We start from the raw sequence: 12907 nt of genomic DNA on the forward strand, positions 1-12907 counted from the left end.
AAATGTGAAACGATTATGCTGTGATGTTGTTTGTTATATAAGAATACATATTTGCGGTGTTGGAACTCCACTACGGTTGTTAAACATTGTAAATCTTTGTGGAAATCTCTTCGTTTCTTTAGTTGTCATTTGGTTCTTCTCGACATGCCTATTCTTACTTGCTCTGCCCCGTGGTTACCGGAACCGCTTCCCGGATAAAATGTAGTCCCTGTGTCCTTTCTCAGTCTTTGATTTTAGGATGTGTACCATATTTCACTTAAATCGGTTCTGAAGTATTAGTGTGAAAGCTTGACAAACAGGCACACACTGACAATGTTTATTTTACATTGACAATATTAGTGAATAAAAATAGAGAAGTAGCTAAAAATGAGTTCATATTGGGTCAACTAAAATTGCACCTAAAAAATATGGTTAGCAAACATACCGTTGAAATTAATAGGCGTAATAAAAGCTTAAATGGTCTATTGAAATAATTAATATGCACATAGTCACGATAACAATACAATAAAAAAAAACATTCAATTTTGTTGGTGTAAAACGTTTTTCGTTGGTTCCATGGCCGTATCAACAATAGGCCGTCGAGGCACTTTACTGTATTCTACACAAAACAGGTAATATAATTAAAATTATATGACTTAACCTTGCACCTTCCATACAGCGGTTACCCAACAGTATATATGGTGTAAGCTTGTATACAATAACTTAAAGTTATGTTAAATATCCTTTACTTCAACGATAAACGTTCACACGTTCATTAAAGACCTTCTGGTATGTCTGTTTGTAATTATAAACTGTCATTGTGTAATCATTATACTACTTATTAGATTTTTCGTAATCCGCGGCAGTTTGTTCAACTGATCTTGAAATTCTGTACGAAATATCTGAGCGTTTCAAAACAAGTTCCCAGGCAGTGGACACATTATTATAGTAGCATCCTTTATCTCTCATCCTATGTGGAAAGTGAAACAATGTAGACGAACAACTTGCGAAGCTAAGACATAACGAAACTCGTTTTTACCTCGGAGAGAGTTTAACCTCTAGCACTGCGGTGGTATTTAATCAAAATGTAATATTGCGATGAGCAGAGAAAGAACTTCATACTTTCTTGTCACGTAGAAATTAAACTTCCCGGGAGATTGGCTGCTTCCTCCGATGCGACGGGTTGCCGAACCTAGATGCAATCGAGCCACGAGCATTGACTTACTCACGACAATTATAAATGCAACGACGCAAGTTACCAACAATTTAAACAACAGTGTAATTGTTTACACTTATGTTCTAAGATCTTGTATCTGTAACTTTATCAACCGTCAATTAAAATTCTTACAGATTAGAAAAGTGTTTGTTAGCGGATTTTGCGAAAGTCCTATTTATGTTCTATCTAAATGATAAACTTGAAAAGGTGCACGCGACGAAAATAAATATTGTGCCGAGTTTTTTTGATGTAGATCACGATTTGTCAAGCCACTTAGCGAATGGCCGATTTGTCTATTTTTAAATAGGCTTTAACTTTTACGGATAAGTTTATTTATAATTCTGTCACTTTGTATCGGGTTGAGTAGCTATCTAAAAACGATTGAAACCTAATTTGTACCTATAAACTGTTATAGTGTAATTTAACACTCTTATTGAATCTGATAGGTTTCTAATGGTAATCTTCATCATATCGGGTGCGCATATTTTTAATCACCTAACAAGCCTTAAGGTTTTTGTAGCCTTAGGGTTTTCTTTAATCCACTTGCCAGTTTCTGACGTGGAAATCCTTTAATCACATTTAGCTGTAAGTCCTCCATAGTGTATTAAAGATTTTTTTATGCAATGTCATAGATATAATGTACACAATTTAAACAGTATTTCGCTTGCATTTTGTAAGTTGTAAGTTTATTCACGTGAGCCCAAATGGTAGAAGTAAACGCCATGATATGCCTTGAACCTTGTGAACTGTATACATGTGGCAACACTATGTAAAGTTTAAAGATCATTCGAATGCTCGTGGAAGATTCATTTTAAAACATTTTAAACTTTTAAAAATATTCTCGTAAAACACGTTAATGGATTTTTAATAAGACCTTGGAAATTGAGTCTCGTGTTAACTTTGTGACAGTCATATATTTCGGCTTAATAACACTGATTAAGGTTTCAGGTATCCTTTCAATTGTAATGACTCCTTCTCGATTTTTTTTCTTTTAATTAAAATTAGTATGATTACCGATACAAAACAGCTTGTCATAGTAAACTTTGCAGTAAGGTAATGCATTAATATCAATCTGTAACAACATTGTCGCGTTGAGCTAGCACTAGCCATGTCTTTGTGTGTCCCGCGTTACGCTCACCTAGCCTTGCGCTCACGACCTTACTTCTAGTGAAATTGAACCGGTACCAACAGCAAACTCGCTCACAGCCTGCATTCATTATCTCAAGCATTTACCATCATATTTATGTAAGATTAATTTAGCGCAAACACCTCAAATATACAGGAAATTACGTATTGTTATTATGGAAAGCGGATATTCAAGTACAAGTTTTGCTTAAAGCAGCTAAACCTCTTTATTTTACGTTTTTATCACCTTATAAGTGTGGTTTATAGCCGATTATATCCTGTTATGTTCGAAAGCCACAATAAAAATATTAATTGATTTGTGACGAAAACTGTTCGAGTCGTTCGCTGTCCTGGCTCAGAAATTGCTTAAAATTATAGAGAACTGTTCGTTAAAGAACAATATAGGTATATGAATGGTTTTATTGTCCAGTCGGTTGCGGTAACCTTCAGTGCGGCGGCTGCATCGGAGCCAGTCACGGCCGGCGCGGGCGCATTCACTGGCGTGCGTTGTCACACACTTCCTCGCACGCAGTGAAATGAAGGTGGCCTAATGCGGTCGGATGGACTTATTCCAATATAGCGCCATTCGCTTGTTATCCCTCAATCAGTTTCCGTGTACCGCGGTTTACAAGAAATTGCACGGAAGCTCAAACACTTCCGACACCGATAATTGGATTTGCGACTCGATATAGTCGCCGCGATATGATTCATTGCACTTTTTATAACTATTGTTGCAGCGACTGGCTCCAAAATACTAATGTCATTCCATAAATACCATTGTTATTTTAAGTACCTACAGAGTATCGCCTCCGAGTTCGATCTTTACAGCTCAGGTTATTAATGTCGGTAACCCGTCGGTTAGGCAACTGCAGAATCCTCTTCGATCGTGAAAAGTTGCAAAATTCTCGTCTCGTCAAACTAGCATAAAATGCTCTTTAGGATGCTGCAGTCGTAACCGCTCTTACGTATTGATAATTTTAATGGGAGGCTGGTCAATTATAAAGTCCCATAAATTCAGTAATATATTGTTGTGGATGCGCGCGAGGCACGCGGACGGCGCGGGCGCCGCGGGCGTGAAGCTCGCTGTGCAGGCGAAAGTGATCGTTAACGTCAAGCGGGTTGCCTCATCGATCGACTTGCACTTGCGCGGAATCGACATGCGTAATACACCCACGCTCCGATTTTCGCCGCCATTTCTCACGACCACATCACTTTTGCAACATTGCAATGTTCGACAATGCTTGTTTTGTAGTCATCTAGATGCATTCTCACACAACTTCTTTGCTCCCCATCGTGCAACTGTGCCAGTAATATCGATCGCTATGCAAATCGATATCTGTTATGAAACCGATCATGTACAAGAAGTGTGCTAATATATGAGCCGTACCTACGCGTGAGATGTGCCTCGCTCTGCGTACACATTAGAAACGCTCATGTAATAGGCCAGTTGTGTTGGTAGTCAGACAATACCAAGCTCGGGAATGCGGTGATGAAACCAATGTGACTCAGAGTTCCTTGTGCAGGGTCGCAAGCTTTTGGCTCGTAGGCGCAGCTGCCAGATGTCATCTTGCTGAGTCACGGAGCACTGACTCCTATTCTGTAATGTAACAAACTTTCGTAACTTACCATGTTGATGGAGATCTTACGAATTCCGTTTCCTTTGTTGCAGATGCTTGTTACTGTGCACGATCTACTCGGCGCACGCCGACGTAGACATCATCACGGAGCCTCGGCCAGGCGAGGAGTACGTACTGGTCAGCTCTGGACAACAGACGCCATTAAGAAACTTCGAAACATCACATAAAATACCCGATAAACACCCCAATCACCGAAACTTCAAACAAGATGACAGCGAAAAGATTGTCAAAAAATTACATAGCGGTAAGGCTAAACACTCCACCGAAGGTATCGTTGCCATTGAAGAAGACAAGAAAGCTCAGTTCAGAAAGGGATTGAAAAGCAAAGCTTCGGAATCAATTGAAGTCGATATTCCCGTATCGAAAATAGAAGACATTAAAATACGCGAGAATGTTAAAGATGTTGAAACGAACCCCAAGATGGCCGTCGCATTGGAAGCGATGTCCGAATCTGGAAAATTAAGTAAAACTTCAGGAACCACCACCCAAAAGCCGATCCTGACGACGGCTCCGTCAGCCACCACCCAGGGATATGATTACATCCCTATTAATTTCGATACCATTGACGACATCAACAGTGGTTTATTATCATCTAGTGTCAACTTAGAAACAGCTGGGTCAGAACAAAAGCCTCAATCAAGAATCCAGATTAAGAAAGGCCCCAATGGTCAAGACTACGAGTATGAGTACATTTACTATTACTACGACGAAGACGAAGAAGGCAAGAAAGATGGAAAGGGAAAAGATAAAGCTTCATCAACCACCGCTGCTCCTGTTCACAATTCTCACGACGGCCCAGAGAAAACCGACAGTGAGAACCACATAGCTAACGAAAGTAAAACTAAGAACAAGTACAGTTCCATTGACAGAACTGGAACCACGACCGCAGCCACTCCTGAGATTCAGAACGAAGTTGTTCCAGCTACGACTAGAGGCCGTGGACGCAGCCGCAACGTCGCTCCCGCACCCGTCTCCGAAGAGGAAGAAGATGATATCAGGTACTTATTTATTTTACTGCTGTATTTCGAAACATAATACGTTTACACATTAATACACATTACCAAAAATGTACTCATATCCATTTATGCATTGCCATTATGTAATTTCATTAAATACTAATTACACCTCCTAACATTTAAAGCGTCAGACTGCCATCGAGCACACGGTTCCCGCCTCGGGGTCGTAACTTGGCTTCAGCCACCTCCACGACTTACGTACCCGAAGTATCTTCAGAATCAGTTAGACAACGCGGACGGTCACAAAGCGACAATGTAGCCGATGAGTCTATCGGTCAGACCAGAAGCAGGACCCGTGCGCATATCAGGTAACAAATCCATAATTCACCTTCATTCACAAATCAGCACTGCAAAGAAATGTTACTACTGATGCTAATTATTTTTTTTTAGACGCCCAAGCTCGGAGCTAGTAGACCTGGACAGCTTCAAGACTCATTCAGGAGATATCCCATCCCCATCTCAATACAAAGAGCCACCAAGCCGATACTCCTCAGAGAGCAGGACCACCACAGAAGAAGTGCCGGAAACGTCACCCATTGCCAAAGAACCTACCAAAGAGTCTGCTAGGGAGGGTCACAGCCTATCCTCAGGCATCAGGTTCCAAGAGATCGTCGACGACTCGAAGCTCCCCGCCGACTACAAACAGACCACTCCTTATGATCAGGAGACGACAGAGTACACCACTATGACCGCCATGGAGAAGGTGGCTTTAGACTTGTACGCGTACTTGGCTGGAGAGAACTTGAACAATGACATCAACCCGACCAATGAGATCAACTTCGATGGAACAACGACCATGGAAGACGATATGTGGACAACGACGGAGGTGATGAGCACGACGGAGGAGCTGACGACCACCCCTACCACAACTACTACTACTACAACTACTACGACGACCACTACGACAACAACACCAGCTCCTACCACGACGACACAGGCTGCGTCCACCCGCCCCTCAAGGTTCAAGGGCCGCGCAGGCGCCCGCACTCGCGCCCCCGTCTCCTCAGCCGCCACTGAGGCTCCACAAGAAACCTCCACCAGAACGCGAGGTAATCACAGCTTTCGACAGTTTAACCATGAACTACATAACCATATAACTAATCCAGTTCGAGATTCTCGGCCACTTAGCGAAAGTCCACTACTTGGTAATGACACTGCTAATTGATTCTATCCCACGTGTGTTTCTACACGGAGGTATTTTTCACTAGAATCTGTATGTCCCTTTATAGCTGAGATATTTCTATTGAAAATGGTCAGACAGTTTTCCAAAGAAGACGGTTTAATTTATATCGAAGCGACATACATATTCTAAACTTAATTATCAGTGGTGGACTGTAGACACAGCGGCTGTAAGCCGTCTCCTGCATGCTTCTCACATTCTCAGATCTCAATGTATGCAGTAGCTGTTAGCATTACACCTGCGAAAGTTTTTTAATTATTCATTTGTTGCTCTGCGATTGTTTTTGTAGCGAATATGCATTTTAAGCGAATGTCACGCCATGGAGAATTTCCGTTGGGCCTTAGACACACGTTGCAGACATTACGTGAATGGTTTTTCTCACGAATGTTTAGTGCGTGTTGTGTTTTATGCTTGATGGATGTATTCAAACGTCTGCTTTAGACAATGTAGTGGGAAAGAGTTTGGAGACAAATAGCGTGTCCTAGTGTGACACTTCTTTAGGTTGTTACATCACGGTTATTTGAGCGCGAGCTGTTTGTCGGTCGATATCAGATAAGCTAGTTGTTGCGATGATAATTTTAGATATTGTGTTGGTACTATTATTTTTATTTTTAACGTGTTTATCTAGATGCGTGTACTGTTCGTTATGTTTATTTGTCATTTCATCATTTTTTCAGAATACTCTCGATAAATCGGTAATAGACAAATATTATAGTGAAAGAAAATTAAAATAAAGTAACCTTTTTGTCCTTGTTAGATGTCACCTTGAACCTGAATTCTTATTTGTCCTTCTGAATTGTTATCATATCTACTATCTACTTTGATATCTACGGAGTTTTTATCATAAACAAATTTTCCTTTTGTTTTGTTGCTACGTAAAAATAACAAGAGTAGATTTAAATCATATTATAATTGCTCATTTTTATCATGGGATATGAATGCGTAAAAATATTTTATCGAGTACTGTATTTAATTTTCCGAAGAGTTTCTATGTTAGACTGGGTTATATCCGTACCATCGACTACTTAATAGAACTCTAATTTTGGTATATGAACCAAATAGGTTCATAATTGTACCTATACCAAATCGACTCATTCATATCATGATAAAGCTACCAGTCTCTAAATATACAAACTTTCAGATTTGCTCAGTTTCTAGTACAATGTCATTTTTTTCTTACAGTAACTTAGTATTGACATCATAATCTTATTTTGGAAGATGAGATTAGTCACTGATATTATCTACGCTAAGGTTGACTAAACTTAACGTAATCAATTTATCAAATAAAAGCAATGTGCAAGATAATACATAATCCAAATTCAGACTTAAACTACGCGGATACTCTCAAACAGATGCATGAAATCAACGTTGAATCGCAGACCACGTTGCGTTCGCGCACATGAACGTAATCTTAACATTAGAACCTTAATTTAAAACACGTTGACGTAATTTCGTTTGGAATTCTAACAACTAGAGCTAGTTGGCCATGACGATACAGCCTCTAGTAATATTGTCAACTACATAGATACAAACCCGGTTGGCCGATATTCCGACATCTAGACGACAGATATAAATGCGGACTTTTATCCAAATCGACGTTCTTGACATGCAAAATATTTTAATCGAGACAGCGGTAATGGCAGCCATTTATATTAATTACAATTTAAAGTAGGTATTTTTAATGAGCGTAATGAATATCGACCGACAACTTCCTGAATGAGACGTTTATTAGATTTTATTGAACCTTGTCTCGATCACTTTCTAACAACAACCTAGTATATCGTGGCTGGGTACAGATTGCGTATACTCAATGTCGTAGGTGTGTCATTCAATATGTATTTCTTCACCAGGCCGCTTCGGGAAGCCAGGAGTAGGAGGCCGCAAGACTACTGCAGCCAGCTCAGCAACTTCTGCAGACTCTGCAACCCCAGCAGCGCCAGCAGAGAAACCAGTCTCCCAACCCAAGGTCTGCATACATATTCATTGACCCTTTACTGCGTTCTAAGCTATTAAAGAGCGACTGCACCGTTTTGCATTGCGAATTTTATCTTAGATAAACTGTGAATTTTGTGCCACGAGAATGTTATTTAAGATGTTAATTTTTAAGTGATTCTGTGACTTACATTTAGTGGTTTAACGCTGTTATGATTTTGTAATGTCAGGTTTTGTTAGGTCGATTAATGGATTGTACTGAACTCAAAGTTATTGAGAGACTGGTCAAAGAACTGAAAGTAAATGAAAAACATGCATAGAACGACCACAGTACATGCCTAAGAAAGAAAAATGCAGACAATCATGGAGGAATAATCATATCCACAGCACAGTTCAAAATCCCTCTGAGGAGTTTTGTATAGAAGAGAATTTGATCAGAGAGCATGAGAACAAGAAAAATGATCCAATTTTATGAATAATTTACACCAAGTCATTTGTACAGTTAGAATAAGAGAATATTAAAGCTGCGTATTGGACTATCTTCAGTTTCATTACTGGCATAAGTTTCACGAGGGTCTCCATTGTTGCAGGCGTTCGGTCGTCGTGGCCTGTTCGCTGGTCGCACCCGACCTGCATCCACTACTGCAGCGCCAGCTGCGGAAGAAGGTGCTTCGAGCGCAGCAGCGTCCAGTGAGACTCCGGCACCCAGGTGAATAGTTTTACCTATAGATATAAGACTTAGAAAACTTTCTTTAACTGTTCAAAATCGTTGTTATTCTTCTTTTATTCGTATACTTTTTCTTATAATTAGCTTCTCAAAGGGTACATTTTGGGTTTGTCTACATATAAATGTCATCTCTACTTATAGACTCAATACTAACAGTATTTGCTGTCTATATACCAATAAATTATTAAAGTTACGATGCCACAATAGACAAATTCACACTTACACGCACACACGTCAAACTTATAACACCCCGTCGTTTTTGCGTCGGGGATTAAAAACAGCCAATCTAATATTTCATAAGTTAGCAATACCATATCGACGACTATGTGCAAAACACACATTGTCTTCCTCCACCTGATTCTCTTTTCTTCCAAGCCGTGTTCATTGCTTGCGAGCTCATTAATTGACAAGTTGTTCTATACTTTCAGACCTAGGCTGCGTCCAGGCCTGAGGAGAGGACCTTCAACCACCAGCACCACCGCTGCAGCTGCCAGCTCCTCGGCTGAAGACAGCACAGCACAGAGTGCCGGCTCCGGTGAGGTTGCTGAGACCACACCCATCCCTTCAAGGTCACTAGGGTTAGTAGCAGAGATACTTTGGAAAACTGTGAATGAACATCTTCAGTACAGCCCTTTTGATAAGGTTTTAAAGGAAAAATATTCTTGTTTAACCAAGGGGCTGTGAACATAACCACCTTTATTAATAACACATGATTTGCAGGCATTTGATTACTAGAAAAAAAAAAATTGTGCTTCGATGCAGAAGTATTGTTTAAAATAGTATCGTATTATAAATATTGACACTTCAGTAAAAGTTACCTTTGTTGCACCTAGCCGCGGCAGGCCCGGTCTTCGGCCAGCGTCGCTCCGTCCCGGGCCCAGGTTGAACCTGCGCCCCAGTCCTCGCCTGAGGGGCGTGAGCACGGCACCTGAGGCCGCCTCCGAAGCCCCAGCTGAGACTTCAGCACCTGAGTCGCCCTCCACTGATGCTGATGCTGAGGTATTGTAGAATCCATAAACGTTTTGGAATATACTTGGAAATATATAAAGATAATAAGACATACAAGTAGTCCTTGACTAGGGCCTATGGACTATTTTAGATACGTTGATCAGGGTAGGTATAATCAATTCGACGAAAAGAACCCCTAGTTTTTACGCCATTTTTATGATTAAGAAAATAAGAGAAATTACTATAACACAGTCATAAAATCAAACTGGCAAACTTCGTAGTTTCATGCCTTAAACTGAACGTGTTCTTCTTCACCAGGCTTCATCCCCCACGCCCGCACCTGATGCCCCTCGCAGCGGCTTGAGGGTACGCAACAGGCTTCAGCTCGCCCCCTCCCCCAAGCCCCGCGCCCCTGTCACTCCCCCTGCGAGACGTGTAAACCCTCTTCTCAAGAGGAAACTGGCCTCTTCCACAGAGGTAATTATTTGAACTATTGCGCTTGTGTTTTCGTTTCATAATTTCTGTATGATTGTCCTTATAATTGATCTTCACATTTTAGAAGATTGATCTTACACGTAGAATCTGCTACTTCAGTAACTAGAGATAAGAGAAAAAAGTATCTCAGCAGCTTTATTCTATACCTGCCAGTATGTGCAGTGTTTGCTAATTCGTATTATTTCACACATAGGCAACAACAGAAGCTCCCAAGAAGTCAACAGAAACGACAGAAGAGAGCACCAGTGCTGAGCAGAAGAGTGAGACGGAGACGGAACCTGCACCCGCGGAGACCACTCCTGCGCCGCCCCTACGAGGCCTGGACGCGCTCATCGCCAAGCGTCGCGCCGCCGGCGGCATCGGCGGCCGGCCCGCCAGACCAGCCCGCGGCATCTACCATCCCAAATAACCACACACAAACCTTCTAAACTCTGGTTACATACACAATGACATAATGCTGACACTTATGCCTTTCCCCAGAAAATATTTGACAAAATTTAATTATAAATAGGTACATTAATTCCACTTTTATTTAAAAGTTCGTTTTAAGTTTTCTTTAACTAAGACATTTTTAGCGAAGTTCAGCATTTATGATGTCATTAATCTTAGTCAATTCACTCCAGAAACTACTTAGGTATTAGTCTTTCGTTTACGTACTATCTGCCTAATATCAATGTTTTTCTACTATAGTTGTAATGTGTCTATAAATAGTAATAAGTTTCTAATATTTTGTCTTGTCTAGAAACGTGCCCGTGGGTGCCTCTTCTTAGTACTATCCCTTTTATTTTACAAGTGTTATGTACATATTAGTAGTAGATATTGTTACGAGTAAGTCCGGGATTCCACGTATAAGGAAATCGTCCGTTAAATTCAGTATAAACCAAATCAATATCACTTTACCATCTATGTTAATAGTGTTTTCGATATCAAAAAGTTTTACTTCTAAGCCCTTAGAAATGATTTCTTCTGAAATAATGATGACGGTCACGTTGAACCAAAATGAGATAACCGTCAGGTGCACGCACGATATAATTGTGTACACCAAACAATTTTAGATAAGTTTAACAATCTGAATATTGTATTATTATCATGTCTTTGTCTTGGATCCACACAAAATTATTTTTATAGTAAATTCACCGAGCATGTTTATTTTGTGTATTTATTGAATGATGGTTGGTGACGTCGGTTGTCGGTTGTCGTGCGTTGTCGTCACCATCATCGGAACTGTACACGTCTTCTGAAGCACTGACTGCTAGTGCCATCGTGATATGTTTTTGTATCTTTCGTAAGTGTGATAATAAAATTAATAATTAAGATTATAACGTTTGGATGTTTGAGTTTTATTTTACTGCCCTGGAAGGAAATTGCTAGACAGAAACAGATGGAAGAATACCATACGTTCGAAGGTGATGAAACAGGGAGGTCACGACCCTCAGCATTGATGGAGGTAGGGAGGAGCAAGGAGGGAGGAAGGAAACTGATGTTCAGTGACTTAAGTGAAGCAACTATGAGATGAGAACCCATTTCCAGCTTGAAGTTGTTAATTCGGAATTCACCTTGTTAAGGAGGGATCATTTTGCCCAGCATATTTTTTCCTTGTTATAGGTATTGTCCCTTGGTTTGAAATCCTTTCTTTCCAAATAGGTATATGTAGTTTGGGAAAGGCTAGCTAGGTTGATGATAATACAGTGCCCATTCCTATTTACACCTTTAACATAGTCTAAATTGGCGAGCAAGCTACATCATATAGAATCCATTTTAAGACAAATTGTTCTTTAAAAACTATTACATAACTTAGTTTTAACAAATAAGAGATAAGACTGGCAGTGGCACGGAATTTCAGAACGTCAAAGGTACATCTAGTAGGTTAGAACCAGTCGTAATATCATTGGTTGGCTCAAGGTCGACACCTTCTCTTAGCGAGATCAGATAGCGAAAATTTGCATGACCGTATATTGTCCTTTATTATCTATACAAATGTGTTTGCCTGTGTGTTGATGGGTTCCTGTACTTATATACATTTTGGGAAATCCTTCAACGTTAGAATAACAAGTACTGGAAGTCCATATTTCAACTTTTTTGGTAAAGAATTTTGAATTTATCATCATCATCATTATTTTTATCTTCGTTAAAGTCCAAGTGATGTCAAGATATTCCTTCACCTTTAATCAACCATTTCAATTAATTATTTTTTTCTTAGCTAACCTAACATTCTAAACAAACCGGGTGTTTTAATATATTTATCTTCTACTATAGTTTTATCTAATGTAGTCTACGTTGATATCAGATATCTAATGTACCTTTGCTTGACTTAAACGACATTTGATTATTATATGTATTTTCAATGTATTCTTGTAACAAGGGAGTTTCCTGCGCCACGTGGTTTTTCAACAAGAAATCTTAATGATATCCAAAACTTTTATCTTTTTCTAGGTTTACTACGGTTTCACTTTTAACCTGCGGGAACTACTGCCCATACCTGGATAAAATATAGTGCGCAACAGTGGAAGATTTTTTCTAATCGGCTCCGTAGTTTCAAAACAGACAAACAACAAAATGTGTCCTCTTTATTATATGGGCTACGGATTAAAACTAGCTGTTCCCACAGTTTCAGCTTTTATTCAGATGTGGATGTAATCTATATTATTTTCA

At 39.9% G+C, this 12907-nt stretch overlaps 1 protein-coding gene across 3 annotated transcripts in view; it reads left to right on the forward strand.

The window, feature by feature from the left end:
* The window catches only part of LOC110373861 (uncharacterized), a 30311-nt gene extending 18726 nt beyond the window's left edge, over window positions 1-11585 (forward strand). For 2 of the 3 annotated variants that reach the window (XM_049839217.2, XM_021331278.3), the window contains exons 3-11: window positions 3990-4955; window positions 5099-5281; window positions 5364-6022; window positions 8004-8119; window positions 8676-8794; window positions 9241-9390; window positions 9646-9811; window positions 10079-10237; window positions 10449-11585. In XM_049839217.2, the coding sequence (XP_049695174.2) occupies window positions 3990-4955; window positions 5099-5281; window positions 5364-6022; window positions 8004-8119; window positions 8676-8794; window positions 9241-9390; window positions 9646-9811; window positions 10079-10237; window positions 10449-10664 (2734 nt within the window). In that variant the 3' untranslated portion in view covers window positions 10665-11585. The remainder of the gene's footprint in view (window positions 1-3989; window positions 4956-5098; window positions 5282-5363; window positions 6023-8003; window positions 8120-8675; window positions 8795-9240; window positions 9391-9645; window positions 9812-10078; window positions 10238-10448) is intronic. The other variant, XM_021331279.3, reaches the window with a different exon arrangement.
* Window positions 11586-12907: the final 1322 nt, after the last annotated feature.

The sequence above is a fragment of the Helicoverpa armigera genome, chromosome 1 (assembly GCF_030705265.1).
Source record: "Helicoverpa armigera isolate CAAS_96S chromosome 1, ASM3070526v1, whole genome shotgun sequence".
NCBI lineage: Eukaryota > Metazoa > Arthropoda > Insecta > Lepidoptera > Noctuidae > Helicoverpa > Helicoverpa armigera.